Source organism: Lissotriton vulgaris, chromosome 1_1 (assembly GCF_964263255.1).
Source record: "Lissotriton vulgaris chromosome 1_1, aLisVul1.2, whole genome shotgun sequence".
NCBI lineage: Eukaryota > Metazoa > Chordata > Amphibia > Caudata > Salamandridae > Lissotriton > Lissotriton vulgaris.
This window is the reverse complement of record NC_141685.1, coordinates 888,687,744-888,714,352: the sequence shown is the minus strand read 5'-3', so window position 1 is coordinate 888,714,352 and position 26,609 is coordinate 888,687,744. Positions and strand designations below refer to the sequence as shown.

At 48.9% G+C, this 26,609-nt stretch overlaps 1 protein-coding gene across 2 annotated transcripts in view; it reads left to right on the top strand.

The window, feature by feature from the left end:
* The window catches only part of IFT56 (intraflagellar transport 56), a 331,504-nt gene that overhangs the window by 281,468 nt on the left and 23,427 nt on the right, over positions 1–26,609 (top strand). For both annotated transcript variants that reach the window (XM_086958844.1, XM_086958852.1), the window contains exons 12-15: positions 8,511–8,574; positions 8,711–8,799; positions 11,059–11,142; positions 11,638–11,707. In XM_086958844.1, the coding sequence (XP_086814970.1) occupies positions 8,511–8,574; positions 8,711–8,799; positions 11,059–11,142; positions 11,638–11,707 (307 nt within the window). The remainder of the gene's footprint in view (positions 1–8,510; positions 8,575–8,710; positions 8,800–11,058; positions 11,143–11,637; positions 11,708–26,609) is intronic.

Genomic DNA, 26,609 nt, shown 5'->3' with positions numbered 1-26,609 from the left:
CTTCATATGTAAATGGGTATGCCGAGGTATGTTGATACTCATGTATCAAAATGTGCTCTTATGGCTTACTGCTAGCTACTCAGATACATAGCATGTGAATCTATGAAAGTTCCAATACTGTGGCAAGAAAACAAGTCACTTACCTGTAACTTTGGTTCCCCAGTTTTGGTAACTTTCATAGATACCCATGCGCCCACCCTCCTCCCCTGGGAAAGCTCAGCCTTCAGCAGATGTGGTTACTGTTTCACAACGGCTACGAAAATCTGAGGCTCTGAGGCTCTCTCAAGAGTGTTCTAGGGGGTGAGGCTAATCTGATTGGTTGTTGCAAAGTTTTGGTCTCTTTTACAGAAAGAGGTGGATATGCTACAAAATGAGATGAGGCCTAGGCCTTACTTTCTCTTTTGTATATACTGCTATGGTATTTTTCTAATTACCGAGGTTCCCAGGCTGACGACGGGGAATGATACAAAGCATGGGAATCTATGAAAGTTACCAATACTGGGAAACCAAAGTTACAGGTAAGTAACTTGTTTTCTTCTCGGCCATCGCTCTTCAGTTCTTCCATCAAAACCTCCCATACCCGAACTCTTTCCATCTTGCCTACCCCCTGTCTCGTGGCACGATGCAAGACCCTGCCCTCACATCCAGCCCTATCTGTTAACATAGGGGCAGTCTGGAGTCTTCCATCTGCTAGTGATTTCTTCGCAAGTATGAAAGGGAGATCTTGGAATCTGCCTGTGGTCTTAGTTCTGGTGGTGTGTGGGAACAGGCTGAGCAGGACATGTGCTGGTGTACATGGGATTACCCTCCCTGTTATCCTAACTGTCTCCTGAATCACTTCCTGCCAGTAGTACGTCAAGGATTGACAGCTCCATATCATGTGAATGAAAGTCGCCCCTTGTGCGTTGCATCTCGGGCACTTGGCGTCCTCTCTAGCAAAGTAGCGATTAATACATTCTGGGCTCATTTATGCTTGGTGAAGTATATAAAAGCTAATCAAGCTGAACATGTGGTTTGGGATACTTTGGTTGTCTGTACCAGTACGTTCTCCCAATCTTTGGTGGTACAGCAAACTCTTCTGGATAGCAGTGAAAAAGATGAAGCAGCTTAACCAAGTAGAGTCAAAGATTAGCTGTAATATTACAAGCGAGGCCCAGGAATAGCATTTTTCTAACATCTCTGCACCTGTCGCCATCTGATTATATATCGGTATCATATTTCATGTCAGTTCAATTAATCCTGGTGGAAGTTGAGGATGCAATAAACCAGAGCATTGGGGGCAAGGTCCAGATGGGGTACCAATATATCTTTTGGGCCCGATGTTTTTAAATGTTTTGAACAGTTTAGGACACCCTCCTTTACCAAGTACATGGTCCACACCAATTATAATCCGCATTTTTATGAAGGGTGATCGTCTGCAGCCTAGCTGTTACAGGCCAATTTCCCTAATTGATAGAACATAAAAGAAATTCCGGTGAGGGTCCGATACAACAGGATAAAAGAATGGACAAATGAAAGTCCATTTTGTACCCCTGTCAGGTTTTAGATCTAAGATTGGTACAGTAAAGCAGTGTCTCAATCTTAATTTATTGACCTATGACCCTGCTCGCAGGCAGGTCGCTCCCCGCGCTGCTGCACGGCTCTGCCTGCATTGTTTCTGCCTAATCTTGTATTTTTCCCCTGTGCCTAACTTGCTTTCTTGCCCAGACTTGTTTTTATTCCTCTGTGCCTGTACTTGCTTTCATGCCCAGACTTGTTTTTATTCCCCTGCGCCTGTACTTGCTTTCTTGCCCAGACTTGTTTTTATTCCCCTGTGCCTGTACTTGCTTTCTTGCCCTCACTTGTTTTTATTCCTTTGTGCCTGTACTTGCTTTCTTGCCCAGACTTGTTTTTATTCCCCTGTGCCTGTACTTGTTTTCTTGCCTAAACTTGTTTTACCTTCCTGTGCTCAGTTCTCCTGCGGCCCCGCCCGTTTTTCCCGCCGCTGCGGCCCGCCCACCTGCAACCCCATTCGCCGCCCCGCTCCCGCCTCCCAGCTGCTCCTCCCTCCCACATCCCCTCATATGGTGGCCGCGCTCAGCGGGTGTGCAGCTGGCGCACCTAAGGCAAGCCCGTCTGTGCCCATCCGGGCCTGGATCGCGCCCAGCGCCAGGACCCCTGGACACCACGAACACTATGACGCCCGACACCGCTACGATGCCAGAACCCTCCACGCACTCAACACCGGACGATCACACACCTGCTTCCTGGCCGCCCCAAAGCGCACCCACGGAGCTTTCACCTGCTGGAACTGCAGCTTCACAAGCATCCGCCCCACCATGCTCCCGACCAGGAAAGAACCAAACCACCTCAGAGGCATCCTTCTCAACACCCGCTCTGCCCGACAACATGCCGTTGAACTCTGGGACCTATTCGACCTGACGGAGACGTGGCCGAACCACGCCTCGGCACCCGACATAGCCATAGCCGTCCCGGAAGGCTACAAGATCACCCGCAAGGACCGCACCAACAGAGCGGGAGGAGGAATCGCCATCATCCACAGGAACACTCTCAGAGTCTCGACCAACACAGACGACACCCTCAGCACCGCCTAACACCTGCACTTCCAGATCCACACTGACCCCAACACAACCCTCCTCTATAGACCGCCCGGACCCCGACCACAGTTCAGCGACTCCACCGCCGACTTCGTCCGCACACACGCCCTCGCCTCCACAGACTACATCCTCCTCGTGGACCTGAACTTCCACCTCGAGCACAATGACTCCACCAACTCCACCACCCTGATCAACAACCTAGCCAACCTCGGACAACTCGTCACAACACCCACCCACTCCGCCGGTCACACGCTTGACCCCATCTTCTCCGCAAGCCCCCAAGTCTCCTTCAACCATACCACGAACTCCGCTGGACCGACCACCGCTGCATCCACTTCACCTTCAAGAAACCCACCACGCACCACCGCACCCAACAGATGCCTCACCGCTGCTGGAGCAAAGTCACAGAAGACCAGCTAACCACCACCCTCGCCCAGAGCCCACCCGCCGACCATATCGACCCCGACACCGCCACCCGCATCTCAGACAGTGGATCAACGACTGCACCAACACCCTCGCCCCGATCATGAAACCTCCGGGCCTCCAAGCAAACCTGCCGAAAGCTGGAGAAGATCTGGCTCCGTGAACGAACACCGGACAGCCATGCCGCCCACAAGAATGCCACCCGCACCTCATCAGATCCGCCAAAAGGGCCTCCTTCAAAGACCGCCTAGACAACAACGCGCACAACAGCAAAGAGCTCTTCAACATCGTGAAGGAACGCTCGAGCTCCAACACCAACGACGTCCCACCCTCGCAAGTCCTGTGCGACTCACTGGCCACCTTCTTCCACCGCAAGATCACAGACATCCACGACCGTTTCAACGCCACGACCGCCCAGACAACCACTGAGACCTCTGCCCCCACGACCACCATCCGCACCAACCGCCTGCTCAATTGGACCAACATCAACGACGATGACACCTTCAAAATCATGAACACCATCCACCCCGGATCTCCGTCAGATCCATGCCCACACCACATCTTCAACAAAGCCAGCACATCCATCGCACCCCATCTCCGGAAACTCATCAACACCTCCTTCGGGACAGCAACCTTCCTGGAGAGCTGGAAGCATGCCAAGATCAACGCCTTACTCAAGAAACCCAAGGCGGACCCCAAGGAACTCAAGAACTTCCGGGCCATCTCTCTGCTCCCGTTCCCGGCAAAGGTCATCAAGAAGACAGTCAACGAACAACTGACCAGCTACCTCGAGGAGAACAACATCCTGGACCCTTCCCAGCCCGGGTTCAGCAGCAACCACAGCACCGAGACTGCCCTCATTGCTGCCACCGATGACATCAACAGCATCGTTGTCCACCGATGCTGGACAACGGCGAAACGGCGGCCCTCATCCACCTGGACCTGTCAGCCGCCTTCGACACGGTCTGTCACCACACACTACGAACACGCCTCCACAGCGCTGGGATCCAAGAGAAGGCCCTGGACTGGACCACCTACCTCCTCTCCGGCAGAACACAGAGCATCTGCCTTCCCCCTTCCGCTCCGATGCCACCGAGATCATCTGTGGCGTACCCCAGGGCTCATTCCTCAGCCCAACTCTGTTTAACATCTACATGGCAACGCTTGCCCACGTCGCCCATCGGCATGACCTCAACATCCTCTCCTATGCTGATGACACCCAGCTGATACTCTCCCTCACCAAGGACCCCCACACAGTCAAAACCAACCTTCACGAAGGAATGAAGGCCATTGCTGAATGGATGAGGAACAGCTGACTGAATCTGAACTCGGACAAGACGGAGGTCCTCATCCTTGGATCCAACCCTTCGACCTGGGACGACTCCTGGTGGCCGACCGCACTGGGAACCGCTCCAACACCCACCGACCACCTACACAACCTAGGGGTCATCCTCGACTCCACCCTTTCCATGACTAAACAGGTCAACGCTGTCTTCTCCTCCTGCTTCAACACCCTCTGCATGCTCCGTAGGATCTACAAGTGGATCCCCACTTAAACTAGAAGAACAGTCACCCAGGCCCTTGTCAGCAGTAGGTTGGACTATGGAAACGCCCTCTACACAGGAGCCTCGGCCAAACTCATGAGATGGCTCCAATGCATCCAGAACGCCTCTGCATGCCTGATTTTCGACCTTCCTCGCCGCAGCCACATCACACCCTACCTGAGAGACCTGCACTGGCTCCCGGTCAACAAGAGGATAACCTTCAAGCTCCTCACCCACGCACACAAGGCACTCCACAACACTGGTCCAACGTACCTCAACAGACGACTCAGCTTCTACACCCCCACCCGCCTGCTCCTCTCCGCCGACCTCGCCCTCGCTACAGTCCCCCGCTTCTGAAGAGGGACCTCAGGTGGCAGATCGTTCTCCCACCTCGCCGCAAAGACCTGGAAAACCCTCCCCATCCACCTACGGCAGACCCAAGACCTGCTGACCTTCAGAAAACTCCTCAAGACCTGGCTTTTCGAGCAGTAGCAGCATTCCCCACCCCAGCGCCTTGAGACCCTCACGGGTGAGAAGTGCGCTTTACAAATGATATGATTGATTGATTGATTGATTGGAAAATATTCCATAGCACAAAACTCCCAAATATAGATCACATTTATGGACTTGACCACAACGTTCAACAGTATAAACTGTTCAAAGCTGTGGTACATCCTTTTAGCTCTTGGCATGGATGAAACACTTGTGCACTTATAGCTTATTTGCACCGGGATATGAAGGCCAGAATAAATGCTCAAGGGGAGGGGTCTCAGCACATTGGAATTTTGTGAGACAAGGATCTATTTTAGCCCCACTTTCATTTCTTTTACATATAAACAATCTCCATCCTTTTTTAGTAACCATGACCATTGGTGTCCCTAAAGGTAAAGGCTCTTTTTTACCATCAGTGCTATACGCTGCTAATGCTGTACTAATGGCTCGCATCCTAAGGGCCCTACAACAGTTAGTACAAGGCTTTTTAAATTTTATGATATCACTGGACTTGCATACCAATTTTAATAAATCTTATATAATGACTTGTGGCTAGAGGAAACATAATTTGGTTTCAATTAAAGTGGTTGAGTCCACTTTAAAATGCACTTGCAGGTCCTCCTATTTGGGACTAATGTTCGCTGACAACGGTTCATGGCCAGCACATGTCGTACAAAGTAGTAATAAATTATCAAGAGCGATTAATTCGCTATTTAGTTTACCACAACCAAGGAGGAGTGGAGCTCTTCTCCGACTCCTGCACATTTTTAAATTGCAATGCCTACAGACAGCTACATACGGAAGTGAGATATGGGGTATTAACAAGTGCAACTCAATTCAAGTAGAAGAAAATAGATTTTGCAGAAGAGTCCAAGGGGTCCCTATTTCTACCTCCAACTTCATCTGCCATAATGAATTGAATATCTCTTTCATTGAAGCCTATATTTATATTTGCCCCGTAGACCAGCTTTACCAGAGATATTATTTCAGATTGTCTCGCCTGCAAAAAAGGCAGGAGTATTCCATGGTTGGCGACAGTAGAATCACGTTTACAAAAGGTAGGTTGCCAACGGATGTTTGAAAACCCACTAGCAAACCACTGTTACAAGCAATTTTATATAAATGCCTACAGGCCGATAGACTAGCATCTGAGACTCTAAAGCTGAGTGTGGCGGCCTATATGAATATTGGAGTTAACAGAATGATCACAGTGTATTTAACAGAATATAAGGGACGATGGGAGCAAAGTCTTCAGTTTCGCTTCAGGGCAGATACTGTTAAATATTTGGTATGTTTTCCCTTAGGATTTCAGGCAAATCTGAACTCTTCCCCCCTGCCCCTGAAATGGAAGCTCTGGTCAATCAATCTTTGTTACATTTCTTGTTCTTCTGTGGATTTTACTCTATGTATCGAAAAAAATATTTCTACTCCCTTTAATTAAGAAAATTGCCATTAGTTATTTTAGAGAAGCATATAGTAAGCTGCTCCTACTCACTGATGATGAGAGTATATTTTATGTGGGAATGTTCCTGAAAATTGCTGCCTGGGCTCGTTTGAGAATGAAAATTAATTCGTATTATCTCACAGTTTTATTATAGCTTAGTGAAATATTTTACAATTTTACTCTGATTTTTACGAAATGTCAATTTTAATATTGCCTGTGATTTTAAATGTACTTTTATGGATACATTTGTCTCTGAATAAAGCTATATTTGATTTGATGTAATGTTCAACTGCTTCATGCTCACAGGTGTATTTATATAGATGCTGGGTGTAGTTAGGCTATATTTAATGATGAATTCCTTGCCATGCCCTCCTCACTTTTCCTAGTGAGCTGCTAGAAAGAATGGAGCCAAACAACCCTTCGCTTATTTGGAAGCTTCTAAAATTCTGGACCCCTGGCAACTGCTTTCATCTGGGCAGAGGCACAGAGACCACACTTGCTGTAGCAGTTGATGATCAGAGGTACATATTGGATTAGGGAGATGCAACAGGTTTGACCCTCCTGGATGTCTCCACTGCTTTTGACACAGTGGACCACAGTGTGCTCAATACACTGTTGAGGAGGTTGGAATATCGGAGGTCGCTTCGAACTGGTTCACATCATTCTTAAGGGTACAGTCTCAATCAGTACATCTTCCACTCATGGTTCAATGCAGGGTTCCCCAGGCTCTTCACTATCCCCAGTCTTTCTTACACTTTGAATAAAACGACTGGTGGAGTTAATCAGATCATTCGGCTGTGATGCCATCTCTTAGTCAGATGACATTCGGTGCTCCACTTGGACCAGAATGTGCCACATTCTTTGTCCAGTTTTCGAGACAGTCTCTACGCCGTGAAGCAGTGGATGAGCAACAATTTCTTGAAACTCATCAGCGACAAGACTGACCTGCTACTTATCAGTATAACCAATTCCATCTGTGTCTTATCACTGGGTTTCTCCCATTTCCTGTCTTTCAGTTTGAGATCTCTGGGTGTCCAAATTGAATAAGACCTCTCAGTTAAGTCACAAATAAATCCGATCACCTTTTGTTGATTTCATGCCCTGTACTTGCTAGGTACAATTACTCCAAAAACAAATCAGTCATCTCCACGTGTGCTTTCAAAACTCGATTACTGCAATAGTCTTTACCTCGATCTACCGGAAAGTACCTTCACTAGTTTACAACTAATTCAAAACTTTGTTGTTACCAAGGTTGTGGCACTTGAACAATGCGTGATCATGTCAACCGGACGATAAGGAGTCTCCACTGGTTCCCTGTAAAACAATGTCTTTTGTTCAAAATTGACTCTTCATGCAGAAAGTCTTCTATGGTCAGGCCAAAAGAAGTTTTAAAACATTGCAACATTTCCTCAAACTAAATATAACTGTTACATTTCAGGAAGGCTTTGAAGATGATCTGGGTCTTTAAGATTTTTCTGAAGGCTGGGCTATTAAAGTGTCTAGTGCTGTCTTTTTCTGGTAACTGTTGTACTTAATAAATCTTAGTTTTTATTTGTATTTTTCTGTTATAACACAAGCGTATGGCTAGTGTAGGTGCCGAACACAATTCAAGAGCAAGAACAAAGCAGTTCAACTCAAGAACATATTGCACAAAATATATACTCACATTTGTAATACGGTGTTGGCCTCCAAATGAGTGCCTAGGTTGTGAATATTATGATGTGTAAAAATTAAATATTCCTTAGTTGTTGGTGAGTTATGCTTTGAGCAATGTTGGAATAGGAAATGTGTTGCTCTGGTTTAATGATACTGTGTAACAGTGATTAGCTTGAAATTGTAAGTTGGACATTTTGTAGCAGTGGAAGTATTCTGATGTGACAGATTTGAAGCTTTGACTTCGGAGAGGACAGTGTTTTCTGGTGCCCATGTTAAGGTGTTCTTACGAGTTTAAGTACATTCGATGCTCAGTGAAACCTGGATTGACTTGTGCTGATCTTTCTTGGCTTGCAGCGGGACCATCTAAAGATTGCTCAGCAGTTCTTTCAGCTCGTTGGCGGGTCTGCAAGTGAATGTGGTAAGTTCAGCAATCATGGCAAACATTGTTGTTTTCCATCACACACTACTTGGGCTTGAATACTCTGGCTGATAAATCCCTGGCTGTCTCTGATGGTGCTGACTGCTCAATGTCTGTCTTTTTCTACTCCCATTAGATACCATTCCTGGTAGGCAGTGCATGGCCTCATGCTTTTTCTTGCTCCGGCAGTTTGAGGATGTGCTGATTTACCTCAATTCCGTCAAGGTGAGTTACTGATCTCCGATTTGGTGTCGCTGAGTGACTTTCCTCTTAGGGAGTCTTTCTGTGCCACCTCTTGATGAATATCAACTCAGTTGAAGGCTGTTACCAGGAAAGCAATCTTGTGGTTAGTCTTCTGTCATAGGACAACACCCTTGGTATCTTACTGACTGGCAAGGATGGCTGTATAAAAAAGTTATTGCTGTTTTTATTCTCACCTGAAAGTTTAGGTCCCACTAACGTCCTTCATTCCTTCATGCCTTGTAGTGACATCACATTCTGTGGCATCCCTGCTAAGCATCCAAAGTGTTCACTTATCCCTTGACTCAGTTAATGTTTTACTATATAAGAACAGAAAATCAACCACGTTGGGTCAGGGTATTTGTTTTTAGCATGTGGCAGATTTCTAGGTGTTTGGAATAACTAAGCCAAGGGTAGCGGTTGATATGATTTCATAGAAAACCAAATATATAAAATGATAAATCTAAAAATCAATTTAACGTAAACTGTTTAATTGATATTTTCAAAAAGAATGGCATATACTATATTACTTTTTACTATTTTCTAAAACTAATTTCATGGAATATTATTTTTAATCAAAATTGCCTTTCACATCCTTTTTTATGGTGAACGTTCCATCAGTTTTGAAAATGGGTTCTCTATGGAGGTTGTGCTAGATTTACATCGATCAATTTTACCGTCATCACCTTCCCCATGTCCTGTCACCGAGTAACATTTACATTTTTTTGCTCTCTTGGGGCTTTATGCCCTGAAACTTAAATCCCGCTTTTCACTGTGTTTTTCCAGTCTTATGCTTTTTTTCCCTTCCTTCGTTTGCCTACCTTCTTGTTTCCTGGGTACCCGCCCCGACCCCAGTCCCTTACTGAGGTTCAACATAAATTTATCTTCCTCTTTCTCATGCTTCTCCTTTTTCCTTTTTTGAGTGCCCTGCTTTTGGACCCTCATCCCTACATTTAACCCATTCCATAACCCATCCTCTCTACCTTTGTTACCATGCCTCTTTTAAAACGGTTTAATATTGAAACTATGATGTAATAGGGATTCACTATGTTATCCAAATAACGTTTTTCTTTTGAAAACATTTTTAGGGACTTTTCCTTATTAGTGAAATAGTCGTTTTTGTTCCTGTTCTTGGGCAGAGGTGTGGTACTTTTTGAAAAAACGTATTTCTGTTGTTTTTCCACCTAATGGGCTGTCAATTCTTTCGGTTCTCAAAAGTTTGTTACCATTACATTGTTTCTCTATAACATTCAGCAGTAGTTTGCTCCTATTGTGAGTGGGGGGATAACAGTTTGTAGGGTTTAATTCCACCAATTTTATTAGACAGTTGGCATACCAATCTGAGGAAGCAGAAGAGACCGGTGAGGCTCGAATATGACATTGCTCTGTTCCCTTTGTAATTGAAAATGACTAGTAGGAGTGATTAGCAGAAGGGGTCCCTGCTGAAGCTGAGCCAGGAAAAGCAATGTGTAGCACGTTACTGGTAGAGCGATATGTTCTGATGTGAAACTTTGTTGGGTCTGCTTTACAGGCAGATCTGGTGTAAATTGGCCATTAGCCCTGCAGTATAGTGCCAAGTGTGTCAAACAAAGGGGTGTGGTTAATCTGTGTGCAAGGTGTTACATATTATCTTGTTAACTTCTGCCACTCTCTCTTGGCTGTCAGATAGCTTTCTGCAAGTCTGTACATCAAACTGTTTGGGTAATGGCTACCACATAGGTCTTGCATACCCATTCTTTGCTGTCACCTCTATAAGCTAACTTTTTGCATTGGGAAAGAAAACATAAAAATTGGACCTCCCCACTATGGTAAAATCAGCGATGGTCCCACTGCTTTACCAGTTCTACCACAATACATCACAAAGGGATTGGGGATCTAAACGCCTCCCCATGAAGTTCATTTGCCTGAAATCTATTGTTACTGGCTAGTGACTTGTACCTCACTTTTATGCTTCTAATCAAATAAAGCCTAAACACAAAACATTAAAAAGGTTGTTGAGAGTCAAAATGCTCGCCAAGCCACCTTGCTAGCAGCCATTTTTGTTTGATTGAAAAACAATCTGCATTGAATATGCTCTACTGGACAACTTGCAGGTGACCAGAAGTATAAGAGGGAGATATGTAACCATCCTACCGCCCCAGGAGGGTCCCTGTTCTTGCCACACTGATGTTAAAATCTAAATTACAACAGCTCTGTTCACTATAGTTTGGGTGCCCAAAGTCTTGATTGTCTTTTCTCCCACAGAGCTATTTCTACAATGAGGACACATTCAATTTCAACTATGCCCAGGCCAAGGCGGCGTCCGGAAACTACAAGGAGGCAGAGGAGGTACTGATTTTATGTGCTGTAAAGATGCATTGGGGGAATATTCAAAGTTGGTAGGTGAGGAATACATTTTGAACTTTCTGATTCTTGTGTGACATTGTACAAAACTGCACTGTTCTTGCACCTTAATCTACTTTAAATGGAGCTTCAGCAGAGACAGTAAGGGTAGAATTAAAATGTGTGGTGTACTGCAGTTAAAGATGTGGGTGCACTGCTAGGCCTATGTAGAGCTCCCAATGCTGGAAAAGCAGCTAGTGCACGAAGCTAAGATAAAGAAGCATTGATAGAGTATTGTCTGGTCCTAACACTAGAGTAGCAGGCAGAGCTGCAAGTCAGAAAGGAGTAAGGGGCACTGGCAGAGCTATGTGTTTGTTTCAGTTCTTTCTGGAATGGCAAGGGTGATGCAAGGCACGGTTGAGGTGCATCAGCTGTTGATACATTGAAGGCTAGGGAGCCTTTCTCTTGGCACCATCCTGAAAACTGTTTTCTCCTATCCAGGTTTTTCTACTAATTCAGAGTGAGAAGATCAAGAATGACTACACATATTTGAGCTGGCTCGCACGCTGCTGTGAGTATGTTATGTTATGTTATGTGTATTTGATAACGAACTATCACCCGTGAGAATATCATGGCCCTAAGTGTGCGAGCAGAGGTGTCTGGGTGGTTGATCGAAGGAGATGTGACTGTTCAGGTAGGTAGGGCCTGAGTTGTGCCTTGAATGTGTGTATAAGGTGTTTGAATTGAGTGCATTTGTTTTATCGGGAGGCAGTGCAGTTCCCTGAGGTTTGGTGTGAAGTGAGTTCTGTGTGAGAGGTTAACGATGAGTCTTACTGTGAAGTTCTGAATACTTTGTAGTGAGGTGCTCGGTTATCCTGGTGTAGAGGGTGTTCCCATAGCGCAACTTGCTGGTGACTAGGCCATGAGCCGTAATTTTTCTAGTGTTGCTTGGCAGCCTTTTGAAGATCTTCCTCAGCCACTTCAGTTTGTGGAAGAAAGATGCAATGACCGTTTTGACTTGTGAGGTCATGTCCAGTTTGTTCTCGATGATTATTCCAAGGTTCCTGGGTTCTGAGTGTAGGTGTGGGTCAGAGTTCAGCTGGCCACCAGTTGGAGTCCCATGGGGAAGTGTACTTGCCGAAGATCACTACACCTGCTTTGTTGGTGTTGAGTTGAGAGACTTTCATCCAGTTAGCTAATTTGGTCATGCAGACGTTAAACTTGTTTTTGTGTTGGGGTGTCTAGTCCAAGAGTGAGGGTAGCAGTTGTGTGTCGTCTGCATGGGAGAGGATGTTGATGTCGGGTGCACTTAAGATGTTCGGCTGAGGAACTATGTATGTGGTGAGGAGTCTGGGGCTAAGCCATGAGCCTTGAGGTACTTCGCAGATGAGTTTGTGCTCTTCCGAGGAACAAGGTACCAGGCTGACAGTTTGTGTTCTATCTGTTAAGAAGGAGCAGATTCAGCAGAAAGCGGTACCTTTGATGCTAATCTCATGCTGGCGCTGGATGTGGATTTGGTGTGGGATTGTGTCAAATGCTGCAGAGAGGGCCAGGAGAATAAGAGCTGCATTTTCTCCTCTGTCAAGGATCATACAGATGTCATCTGTGGTGGCGATGAGTGCTGTTACTGTACTGTGGTTGGGCATGAGTTTGGTCTGTGTAGGATCGAAGAGCTGGTGGTTGCTGAGGTGGTTGCTGAGGCATCAGTTGATTAGATTCTCTAAGACATTTACCGGGTATGGTAGGAGGGAAATGGGTTTGTAGTTGAAAAGTGTGGCTGGGTCAGCAGATGGTCTCCTGAGCAGGGACATGACAGTGTAGTGTTTCCAGATATCCAGGAATGTGAATGAGTCGATTAATATATTGAGGAGGGGTCTTAGTGCATCACTGATTGGTAGGAGCCCCTTGGTGAAGGCATGGTGTGGGCAAGGGTCAGTTTGAGCCGGAAGTGGATGGCCTTCGGGTTAATAGCAATTTTGACTATGGTGACGGCATCCTATAAAGTCAGGGTTCATTCTCTTCCAGGGAATCCTCATCAATAGTCATAAGTGCTGAATATTCCCTCCCATACGCGTTGACCCCGGAACACTATAAAAAATGATATATGAAAGTATATATATATATATATATATATATATACACATATATATATATATATATACACATATATATATATATATATATATATATATATATATATATATATATATATATATATATATATTAGCAGCCCGCCCCAGCGTTGCCCGGGGCAGAAGGGGGCTGGGGGCAGCATTTAAATCTCCTTGCAGATTGTTAAGAGCCTGGCCCTTCCCTATCATCCTCTAGGTAAGATCCCACATTTCATGAGCTATGGTCTGTTTTCTTGCAGGCCATGGCTTTAGTGCATGAATTACAGTATGTGTTCATAGTAAAAAAGTATGATGGAAGCATTGTGTGCTACATGAGGGCCAAAGCGATTGTCAAGCCTTGTTTATGCAGATTGGTGACTCATTTTGGCATGACTTTATCTCCCACCCGTCCCGTATGATGGAAGCATTGTTTGCTACATGAGGGCCAAAGCGATTGTCAAGCCTTGTTTATGCAGATTGGTGACTCACTTTGGCATGACTGTATCCCCCGCCCGTCCCTCCGCCCGTCCCTCGTTGCGCACCCGCGGCTCTTTCACTTACCTTACTCTCCGCTCCTCCTAGCGCTGCTGATTTTACCGCTCCACTGCTCCTCCGCTTCTTGCTGGTCATTACCGCTTGTCCGCCGCTCGCCGCTCCTCCCCGCGATCATGTCCTCCGCTCTTCCTGTTGCTCCTGAACGAAGCTCTCGATGTCATGACGCAGACGTCGCGGCCGGCGCTTCTTTCAGGGGACTACTTTGTTTTACAGTTAATTTTTTTAATTTACGTTTTTTAAAAATTTTATGTAGCCTATATCCATCTACACACGCTGACAATTTCAAGGATGTATCGGGTGTGTGGATTGGCGCTGTGGTTCCCTAGTTTACCTGGCTCAAAGGGTTGTGTTCTCTTTATAATAGTAGTATAGATTAATGCAGCCTCCAATAAGACAAAAAGGCTAATAATTGCACCTACAAACACTTTTTTTCCACCATATAATATAGAATATAGACAACAGGAGGAAAAGTATCACTTGAACTCTCTTTAGTGCGTAGAATCCAGAAAACTCCATCTGCAAAACAGCAGTCGTTATTAGCCTATAGGCTGCATTGAAAAAACACTAGCATAGAAAATGAAAGCAACAGTAAGCATAAAAACTGGCACCGTGCCTTTAAGGCAGCCATGACCCCCAGCTTCCCAACATGCCTCAGGGGTGACAGTTAGGTCAGTTGTTCTTTCCGGCTCCTTCAGTCAGGACCCTGGAGTTTTCAGCTCTGACTATTTTGTATTTTTTTTTTTTAAATAAATTTTTATTGTTGCTCTGGACGTATCATTTGAGAATATAGAGGGACACGGGCTGGCGTCAACATTCAGCCAGTATCCGTCAGTAACGCAACTTTTCTTTTGCTCATGAGGATCATTGACATATCAAAAACGACAGTGCAGTTTCAACCAAAGCTGGTGACGAATGTCAATAAGTAAGAAAAAAACATCCCCCCAAAAAAACAGCTCCCATCATGCCCGCACCCTCCCACCCCAAAGTTTGTCTATCATACGCTGTGAAAGTTACATCCACCGGAGAAAAAACAGGGTCCCACAGTAATACATTTAACAGGCCCAAGCTCCGTCTCCACCTTTGGGGGAATATCAAACATCAAGTATAACAAAATCCACATTCAGATCCCCTGTGAGTTCACTCTAGTCCGTGGTATTGCCTCCACTTTGACCACACCCTTCGGAACTTTTTAGGGCAACCCCTAACTTTATATGTCACTCTCTCGGCCGCCATATAGAGGTCGAGCCCTCTCCTCCATTCCTCCAAGTCTGGCAGTTCGGCCACTCCCCAGCGTCGAGCAATGTCTCTCTTGGCCACTACCAGTGCCAACACTAGGAATATGGTCAGAGGTCGGGCCAAGTCGACCTCGGTCGTCAACCCCAACAGAGCAAGTTTTGGGTCACGTGGTAGAGTAGTGCCCAGGACCTCATCCAATTCCCTGAATATGTCCTCCCAGTATTCCTGTATGATTGCACAGCCCCAAAGTATGTGGTAGAAGTTCCCCTCTGGCTGGTGGCATCTAAGGCATGCAGTGTCCCGGGCCTTCCCCATGCGGAATAGTCGCACCCGGTCGTAGCACGCTCTATGCAATACCTTCAACTGTATGAGACGGACTCTGGACTTAATCGCCACCTCACGCGGGTGCATAAGGACCATCTCCCAGTCCAGGTCCTCCATCTCCCCCGTGTCTTCCTCCCATTTGTCTCTCTGGTCTTGTAGGGTCCCCAGTGTGTTGTTGGTTAGCGTTTTGTACGTGAGGGACACCGCTCCCCTCCCTATTTGCTCTTGCAATAACCTACCCTCTAAAGGGGCGTACTCTGGGATGTCTGCCAACACGATGTTCTGCGCCCTCCAAGCGTGCCTTAGCTGTGTGTATTTGTAGTACTGAGTGTTATGTAGGCCAAAGTCTCCCTGTAAGGCTTGGAATGTTTTCAGTTCACCCCTAGCAATCACATCCCCTATGTTCGAAATGCCAATATCATCCCACTGCCTAAAGCCTGTCAGTTTGTTGAGTTCACCCAGCCACCTAAAATGCCATAGTGGCGTCTGTCGAGTGGGCCGTTTGTCCCATCCCATGCGTTTGGTTACCCTAGTCCACGCAGTCAACGTATTTCTGGTAGCTGGCAGAAGGTGCTTCCCCCTCGGACCTCCGTACAAATAGTAGAGAACGTTCGTGTGAGACCATTGGTAACGCTCTAGTGCATAAGTGGGGTGATCAATAGCTGCATGCAGCCATTCATTTATTGGGGCAAGGTGTTCCGCCCGATAATACGCCTCCAGGTTGGGGAGGGAGATCCCTCCACTGTACTGGTGGCATTGCAGTGTGGCCAAGGCTATTCTAGGGTGCTTCCCCAACCATAGGAACGCTCGTAGTTCCGCTTGGATTTTAGGCAGGGTCACAGGAGGGAGTGGGTAATATTCGTTCTGCAGCGCATAGAGGAATTTTGGGAGCAGAACCATTTTATATAGCGCTGCGCGCCCTAATAGGGTGAGCGGGAGGTGCCTCCACCGGTCCATCTCTAGTTTTGCACTTGCCATGATGCAGGTCACGTTATTTTGAAGAGAAAGTGTCTTGTCTAGCGTAATGAACACCCCCAGGTACTGAAATCCTTCGGTTGTGTGAATGAGGAGTTCCGGTAGGCACTCCCCTCGCTCTCGGCCCCGTGGGTCATAGAGAATCGATTTATGCCAATTAATGGTATGACCCGCTCTAGCTCCGAAGTCAGCCAACTCTTTGAACAGGACCGGGATCGTGGCATCCGGCTCCGTCACAAACAGCAGGACGTCGTCCGCGTATAGCGAGATTTTTTCCTGTGTGGCCGCCGTGTCTCCCCAGGTGAACCCCCTAATACCCTGGTTCTGTCGGATCCGGATAGCTAGTATTTCTATCGTCAATGTGAATAGAAGGGGGGACAGTGGGCACCCCTGGCGTGTTCCCCTGTTGATGTGGAATTCGCGGGACAGTCGTCCATTTACCCTCACTCGTGCCTTTGGGGCAGTGTATAGGAGTCCAATCCATTGTAGGGACTTAGGGCCAAAGCCAAATCTCTGTAGCGTCTCAAACAGGAAGGGCCAGTGAACTGCATCGAAGGCCTTTTCTGCATCCATTGAGAGGAACCAATGGGGCTCGCTCCTCTCTCGGATCTCCTGCAGCCAGTTGTGTGTGCGGCGGAGGTTCAACTTGGTCGCCCTGTCTGGAAGGAACCTCGACTGGTCCGCATGTACCAACTCAGAGATCACCCTTCGCAGGCGTCTGGCAAGGATAGTGGCCAGAATCTTCGTCTCCATATTGAGGAGAGAGATCGGGCGGTAGGAGGCACACACGTCTCTGGGTTTACCCTCCTTGTGTATAGGGACAATCGTGGCCGTGGCCAGATCAGGTGGCAGGCTTGCTTTTTGGCGTGCCTCAACAAAGAGTTTTTTGATATGGCGTTGCAGCAGGTCCGCCGTACGCTTGAAGAATTCCGCCGGGAAGCCGTTGGGACCCGGCGTCTTCCCCGGCTTCAGGGACGCAATTGCCTCAGCAATTTCCTCTAGTGTAATCTCTGATTCTAGGTCCATAGCATCCTCCTGGGACAATGTTGGGACCTCCACCTCGCATAGATAGTGGTTGGCTTCAACCTCGCGCCCTAGATCTCTAGCCCTATAAAAATCCTCATAGTACGTGGCAAAGGCCTCTGCTATGGCCTCGTCTGTACAGGCCGATCCGCTCCCCGTAACTTCAATCCTGTCTACCCATCGTGCCACCCTTTCTCTCCTGCTCAGCCATGCCAAAAGTTTCCCAGATTTATCACCCACATCATAGAGGCGGTGAAGTGTTGCTAGTGCCAGTGTGCGTGCTTCCCCAGTGACAAGTTCTCTATAGTGCCTTTGTGTGTCTAGCAATTTCCTAAGCGTTTTTTCTTCCTTCCCATGGTGATATTCTGTTTCAAGGGCTAAGATCGAGACCTCCTGAGTCGTGACCGCTTGGTGCAGCTCTTTCCTGGCCGCCCCCCGTCTGCTGTTTATACGATCCCTAAGAACTGGCTTAAGTGCTTCCCAGAGTGTGATCCCTGACTCCACTGAGCCCTCGTTCTCAGCCACATACACCTTAATGTCTGCTCTAATCCCCTTTAATAGATCCGGTGTTTGCAGGTCTCACGCCGTGAGGTGCCATCCACTGGTCTGTTGCCCCCTCCCACGCCCCAAGTGTACCGACAGGGGTGAGTGGTCAGATATGCCCCGTGCCCTGTATTCCGCTAGGTCATTAACCGTGATTTCTTGTCTAGAAGTAAATATGTAATCCAGTCTGGAAAAGACCCTGTGGGCCCCGGAGTAAAAGGAGTAGGCCTCCTGTGTGGGGTGGAGCCACCTCCAGACATCCGTGAGGCCCAAAGTGTGCATCTGTCGGGCCAGCGCCGTGTCGTGTCCCGCTGTACGTGGGGTCCCTGATCTATCCCTTGTGGCACACATCACATCATTGAAGTCCCCCCCCCACTATCTGAATCGTATCTGCTGTGTCCAGTAGGATAGCAGCGACCGCCGCGAGGGTGCGCGCCTGGAGCTTTGGGGGGGCATAAACTGAGACTATTGTGTACCTACGCCTCCTCCATGTTCCCTGCACTCCTGCATACGTCCCCTGGGGGTCTAACCAAGTACGAGTGATGGCGAACGGTGTGGATTTTTTAACTAGGATTGCAGCCCCTCTAGAGTCCGCCGTGTAACCCGCGTGCGCAAGCACCACATCTGCCCCTCTAGAGTCCGCCGTGTAACCCGCGTGCGCAAGCACCACATACCTGCCCCTTGCTATAAAGGCGCACTGGGTGCCTCTTAAGTGGGTTTCCTGGAGCAATATAAAGTCCGGCGCCAGCCGTTTTAGATAGGCATTGACTAGGCCCCGTTTGATCTTTGACCCCAGGCCATTCACATTCCAAGATAATATTGTGACGCCTGTCTCATTCGTGTGGGTGTGAGCTAGTGGATTTGCCATTGTGTGTTCCTTTCATATGTCCCGGTGGTGCTCCAGAGGTGATGTGGTGTAAGGTGCGTAGTGGCATGTAGTCGCTGTTTCCCAACTAATTCCCCCCTCCCTTCCCAACTTCCCTGTTCCCCCAACTTACAAGTGCAAGAAAAACATGTCTTCCCTTCCTCCCCCACCCCACCTCCCACCCCGTCCAGTCGCTCCCTTTCCAGGGACCTAACCATCCGCAGGAGAAGGTCTGTCGCCCTCCCACCTTTCCCTCCCATCATATACTAAACAACTGAAAGAACAAGAAAAAGAACATAGAAAGGCGTGCCAACTTGCGTGTTCCCGTCACCGGGCTGCCATCTCAATGTCCCCCGGAAAACCATAGTTATGATTGCGAGTCTTGGGTGTCCGCCACGGGACCCAGACCCGACGAGTTTTGTTCCAGTAGCTGTATCTCGGCGACCAGGGGGTGGACCGATTCGGCCCGACTGTTCTCTCCGTCCCCCTCATATTCATGTCCCTCCGATTCTTCACCCTCGTCGCCCTCCGATCGGATACCATTTCGTAGGCTGCTGAACCTGGAGCCCGAAGAGTTGTTATTGTTTGGGGATGTCGATCTGCCCCCTCTCCTCCCGCTAGAGCCGCGGGTCTGATAGGGCGTCGCTGGTTTACGTCCCTTGATCTTTCCGGATCTTCGTCTCCGTGGTTTGGGCTGTTCCCAGCGTGTCCTTTCCCTCAGCGATCTGTCTATGGCATCTCTGCCCGCTGTTTCCCTGCTGTTCAAAATGGGGCGTTCCTCTAGCCGTTGCCAGGCTTCCTCCGGGCACGTGAAGAAGATGGTTTTGTCTTTATAGATGATTTAAAGTTTCGCCGGGAAAAGGAGCATGTAGTCCAATTTCAAGGCACGTAGTTTCAGCTTCACCGAGTCGAAGGAGCAACGTTGTTTGGAGACCTCCTGGCTATAGTCTGGGAAGATCATAATCGTGGCATTTTCGAACCGGATCTCCCCCAGCTTCCTAGCTTCTCTAAGGATTAAATCTGTCAGCATAGTTGAGAAATCTCGCTATGACCGGGTTCGGTCTCGCGCTCTCCGGCGGTTTGGCCAGCAGCGCCCTGTGGGCCCTCTCAATAACGAAACAGGTAGAGAATGGAGCCGCTGGGAAGGAATTCTTGAGCCATGCATGGAGGAAGGAGGCCATATCCCTCCCTTCAAGTCCCTCCCTAAAGCCACCAAAGCGGAGGTTGTTGCGGCGGGACCTATTTTCGGCGTCATCCACCTTCCATTGCAGGTGGCGATGTGAGGCCTGGAGCTCTGCCATGTCCTTCTTTAGCGCTGTGATCGACGACTCACTATCTGTGACCCTATTCTCGACCACTTATACCCTCTCCGTCAAATTGCGAAAGTCCTGACGTAGCAGAGGGATCTCGGAGCCCACTTCTCCGATTTTTACCTCCAAAGCCGCCCGCGATTCCTGGATGTCACTTCTTGATGCCTGGATGGCTGCCAGGAGCATCGCCGTTTCGGTGAGCGGTCCAGACGTTTCCGGCCGCTGGTCCACGTTTGATCTCGACGTTGCAAAGTTGTCCATTGGGCCCTGCTTTGTTGGTTTAGGGATTGGATCATGTTTCCCCATGACTGCCCCCGCTGTAGGATCGGCTGTGGTTCCGACTTGAACCCTATTGACGTCAGTGCCTTGTTGTAGGTGGGTGCCGGAATCCCCGGTGCCGTCTCTAGCACGCAGGCACTTTTCCCGGGATTAGCCGCTAGTTTGGGTGCGGCTCTGGGGCGGGAATGAGTGTTGCATGTCCTTTATTTCGTGTCTCAAGGCCCCTTTTGAAGCACCTCGTCCCGTCCCCTCCATCAGGGAAGAGTCTAGGTCAGATTCAGCGCGCCAGAGGGGCTGGGTGGCGTTCCCGTTGTGGTGCTCGGAGTGGCCGAGGCGCACTCTCCCGCCCGAGTGGGACCGCGGCGGGGCGCCCGTTGGGGGGGTCACTCCTCTCACCGTCCCCCAAGTGGCTCCTGTCACTCCTCGCTCTGCCCGATGCGTGTGGCGTTTCGTGTCTGATTCGCAGGACAGGGCAGCCCCCGATGTCCAGATTTCGCCCCCAGGCTGGCTCCTCCGATCACCTCTCGATAGTAAGGCGGACCGCTCCGCAACTAGTCGCAGCCCCTCCTCGCGGTCAGCGACCGTCGGCGCCTGCAGCTCTCCGCCTCCAGTCACCGCACCCCGGGGGCCCGCTGCACCTCAGTACTTCTCGTCAGGTGGGACTGGCGAAGGGGGGGGGGGTTGGGCGTCGCAATTATAGCCGTTACAGTCCCGAGCCCGGTGAAGATCACCGGCCCCCACCACAAGTTTCTCCCCCAAGCGGCCTCACCTCCAGGGCTCCGCACCCCGAGCTCCCTCTTGCCTCCAGCCGCGGTCCGCTTCACCTCGCCTGGACGAGGGAGCTTCTCCGCATCGGTTGTCCGTGTTCCTGTCGGTCGGGTGGGGGGGGGGGGAGGGGGCACAAAGCAGGTCCGGCTTCCCTCCGCTCTCAGCCTCTGTGCAGTGCTGAATGCTGGAGTCCCTCGGCGCGGTTCGCCCCACTCCTCCCAGGGCGATCACCGGCTCCATTCGGTGGCGGCCGCCATCTTGGTAAAGGTGGTCGGGCCCGATCTCGGTGTCCCGGTGCCTGAAGGGCCGCACTCCTCTGCCCCGGGACGCGGGGACGCCCCTCAGCCTCTCCGCTCCTCAGCCAGATCACTTCCCTCACTCAGGCAGGAGATCGCGGTCCGCTCTGTCCTCTCTCAGCCGCCTCCCAAGCCGCCGTCGCCATCTTGCCTGCTGAGAGCGCACCCGATCCGGTGCCGATTACGGCGGAACAGCGGGAGATCCGCAGCGTTTTCGGTGCCACTAAGCCAGCGCCGTATACAGCTCGCTTGCACACACCGCCTGAATGGAAAGTTTTCCTCCGGGATAGGGTGGAAACGTCGGATTTAAGGGCAGCCCGGCCGGAGCTCCGGCTAGACACGTCTCAGCCGGCCATGCTGCTAGCCACGCCCCCAGCTCTGACTATTTTTGAGTTTTTGTCAATGTTCACTCTTATTAGTGACTTTGATCTTTCACTCAATGTTTTTCACTTTGTAGAGTGAGGTATCATCACTTTTCTGACAGAAGCTTGTTATATTTCTGTCACAAAATGCCTTCTCTTTTTGACCATTGTCCCTCCTGTGGCAAGAAGGCCAAGACTGACACACACTCAGTGTGTATACTCTGCCTACCTGAAACCCACTCCTCTGAAGAAAAGCTGTCTGAAAGAGAGGGAGATAAATCATCTATATGGCCTCTCAGAGAAGCAAAAATCAACTTCCTGAGGAAGATCTCCGGTGATGCAGAAGAAGAAGAGGTCCAGATAGACATCGAGAAATAAGGTCCTAATATGTTCCCCATCTGGATTGGCGTCGAATAGACCTCCAGCGGAGAAGAAATGGGTATCTCCGTCATCGAAACCTCCACCGTCGACTGTATCTGTGCACCTCAACGACAACAAAGACCATGAGTTCAACATCGAGCATTCAACGTCACTCACAGGTATCTGATCAGCCGCCTCCGTTGACGTCAACAGCGTTTAGTGTCAAGGAATAGGTCTCTGTTGACAGTGGCCCAACGTTCGACATCGAGGCACAGGACACCGTTGGCGTCATTACATAGACGTTCGATGACGAGGCTCAGGACTTTGTCGCCGTCATCACATAGATGCTCGATGTCCAGGCGCTGCCCTCCATTGACGTTAACCCTTCGACGTCGAGGCCCAGATCCACACCGAATCGACATCGGTCAACCTCCAGTAGACACTGGCCATCGGCAATGCATCGTTCAGCATCGAGACATCGGTCTCCGTCGGTATCTGTACGATCGACGTCAAGGTATTCGCCATTGAGATCGACGTCGAAGGCTAAAACGCAGCCAGTGCACCATTCTCTGTCGGTTACTTCTCTCCCAGCGTAGAGGGTTCAATCGCCATTGGTAATCCAAGAGACACTGACTCCACGTTCGACGTCAAGACACTCGCACCAATTGACGTCGACCCATCATACACATTCTGACCGATCAAGGTCAAGACGCACTGCGTCGTCAGCCTCTAGGTCACCCAAGGTTATCCTATCGATGTGGAGCAGTTCAGCGTCTTCGAACATCCCTGTCCACAGGAGACGGAGGCCCCTACACAAGAGGAGACATGGAGGCAAACATCACTCCCCTAGTTGTAGGCAAACATCACTTCCCTAAGTGGATGGTACCACTGCATCACTGGCAGAAATACACAACTGGGTAGGTACGAGAATCACAGGACTACTCCAGGATCATACACAGGTCACCACTATCTCGTCTGGTTCTGGCAGTAGATATCTCGCCTACCACTCCTTCGAGGGGTCGAGGTCATGCTTGCACAGTGACAACTTCCTCAAGAAGGAGTACTACATCTCGTGGGCATCGGAGAAGACGCAGATCAGCAACACCTTCTTCTACTCAGTCTTCGAAAAGGGACTATTCAATGTCCCTAACAGACAATCCACCTCGAGGGTCTCTTTAGTGGATGATATCAGTACCTTCCATGATGTATTGGCCAGGGGGGCAACAAAATTGAGCATTGATTTGCCTACCCCCCAAACTTCATCTTCTGTGATTTTTGAGACATTACATCAAAGATCAGCCGCCAGGCCTTTGTTGCCTCTGGTACCGGAGCTTCTGCAGCCTGTTATGGACGTGTTCTTCATACCAGCAACTATCAAGCCTGCACCACCAAGGATCTTGAAAAAATACAGGCCTCAAGAAGAGAATTATTACTTAGAGCCGATCCACCTCCAGACTCTGTGATCATTGCGGCGGCTAAAGAGACACGCGCAGTGGCCTCCTTTTCAACAGTGCCCCCAAAAAGGAAAGCAGAGCACAGGACTCTTGGGGAAGAAACATCTGTGGTACATTAGCCTCCATGCTGAAGATTTTCAGCGCCTCAGCTCTCTTGGGGCACTATGATAGGGCGTTGTGGGACTCTTTCGAAAAGTTTAAGGACAAACTTCCCAAGGAGGATCGCAGAGATTTCAAGGAGGTGTTACAAGAAGGAGGTTTGGTGGCTAATCAGATTTAGTGCTGCAGCTGATGGAGCAACCCTATCTTCTCATTCTTATGCACACTGGAACTGTGCCAGACTTTCATCCTGGCTTCGGCTTACTGCACTAAAGCCCGAGGCTCGCAATTGATCCTAAATCGCCCTTTCTCAGGATCTTCCTTAATTGGCATGCACACAGATGATGAGATCTCAAGGGTGAAGTCGGAGCTAGACACTTTGAAAGTGGTAAGTGGTAAGCTCGCTTCGGCAGCACATATACTAAAATTGGTAAGTCTTGAGAAGAAAAAGGGGTTCAGGCGCAGATACAGGCCATACGACCAACAACCTTTCCATCAGAGGGTTCAAATCCATCAGTGGCAGAGGCATCAACAACAACAGCTCCAAGCCAGAACCCACTCTCAGGGGCGTCGCACCCCCAGAGGGAGAGGAGCATCACGTCAATCTGCTACCTCAGCAAAAGCCCCATCAAAGTAATGAACAATCTCTTCCCCAATCGCCGTTTCCCACTCCAGTGGGGGAAGTATGGCCAACCACCTAGAAGAGTGGCAGAGCATCAAAAATAATCAATGATTTTTAAGTACGTCGCAGAATGGGTACTCTCTACGTTTCCGTCATCAACCTCCGGAGATAGCTCCAGCGAAGACCGTGTTCTACAAGCTGCAAATACTGCAGCAGGAATATCCACTCTCCTACGAAAATCAGCCATTGAGGAAGTTTCTATATCTCAACGAGGTTGAGGAGTATACTCAAGGTATTTTCTAGTGAGAATGAAAGGTCAGAATTCAGACCTATCCTGGATCTGCGCTCTCTCAACAAATCCATCTGGAAGGAAAAGTTTTGCATGTTGGCGCTCCATCAAATATATCCTCATCTCCAGCAAGGAGACTTGATGTGTTTGATAGATCTGCAAGAGGCATACTTTTACATCTCAGTCAACCAACGTCCTCGAGGTTCCTGCATTTTCTAGTGGACCCAAGCATTATGAGTTCAGAGTTCTACCCTTATCCTTACCTCAATGACTGGCTTCTGAAGGGCCCATCTCCCCAGTGTGTGAGGACTCACTACTAATGATGTCTAGCCCTTTGCCAATAGCTGGGCCTTCATGTCAATGTTGAGAAATCAGTTCAACATCCTACTCAAAGGATACACTGTCTGGGTGCAACATTAGACTCTGCAATAGGAAAAGTGTTACCTTCGGAGGAGAGACTATCATCTATCACTTTGACGTGCAAGCAAATGGTTTGCACTACCTTCCCTTCGGTCCGACAGGTCGAAGGCATCCTACATTTTTCTCGTCCCCAATGCCAGGCTGAGGATGCGTCCTTTACAGCAGGATCTGGAGGACAAGTGGGATCAACGGACTGCTCGATCGGACTGCAAGATCCATCTGTCGAGAGCAGCCAGATCATCTATCCCATAGTGGATGCGACAGGAAAACCTCTTGGTGGGACACAATCGTTAATCACAGTTGCCTCCCTCCTGGGGTGGGGAGCACACATGGAGTCCCTCCAGACTCAAGCTCAGTGGTCGTCCAAAGTACAGACATACCACATCAATAAGCTGGAGCTAAGGGCTCTGCATCTAGCCCTCAAGGCTTTTTTACCCTCTTTCCAGACTAGCTCTATATTAGTCCAGATGGACAATACAACTACCATGTACTATCTAAACAAAAAGGGAGGGACTCGATCGCGTTCTCTGTCCCTGGAGGCTCAAGCGCGCTGGCATTGGCTCCTAGCAAGGAAACCCTCGATCACAGCGATACGTCTACCAGGAGAGCAAAACTCTCAAGCAGATTCCCTCAGTCACTTCGACGATCAGCAAGACTGGATTCTACACGACAAAGTAGTGGCAGGAATTTTTCAAGAATGGAGTCGTCCAAGCATCAATCTTTTTGCGGACAAGACAAACAAAAAATGCTGCGACTTCGCTTCAAGGTTCTACCGGCCAGGAATGAGAGGAAATGCCCTTTTGATCAACCTGTCAGGGGGCTTTGATTATGCCTTCCCTCCTCTCCCTCTCATACTGAAGGTTGTAACCAAGATCTCCCACTCCAAGGCGAGAATGATTCTGATCTCTCCAGACTCCCACAACAGTGGTGGTACCCGGACCTCCTACACCTATTGGAAGTCCGGACCTGCTGTCCAAGATGACCAGGAGCATTTATCACCCCAATCTTCCCTTCCTGAACTTGGCAGCATTGCTCCTGATGTCCTCCAGTATGGGCACTTAGGACTTCCTCAGGACTGCATGGGCATTTTGAAAGAAGCGAGAAGGCCTTCTACAAGACACTCTTATGCATTTAAATAGAAGTTTTTCTATTTGTGGTATGTACCGAATGGTTTCCAACCTACCAAGGGGCAAGAGGAGGTAATTTTGCCTTATCTCCTCCACTTAGCCAGGTCCGGCTTAAAATTCTCTTCCATAAATGTACACATGGCAGCCATTACGGCATACAGTCGGTCACCTTCTCAACCTTCTTTTTTTCTCTTGCAAGTGGTGGAGGATTTATTGCAGGGGGTAAACAAGGTTTACCCTCCTATCCGAACTCCTTTACCTCCCTGGGAGCTAAATCTGGTTCTGCCCATACTCATGGCGCCCCCTTTTGAGCCTATCCACGAAGCATCCCTCCAACACCTTACATGGAAGGTGGCTTTCTTGGTAGCAATCACTTCAGCCCGCAGGGTGAGCGAGATACAAGCGCTCTGTTCTAAGGAACCGTACACGTTTTTTCACCACAACAGAGTCATTCT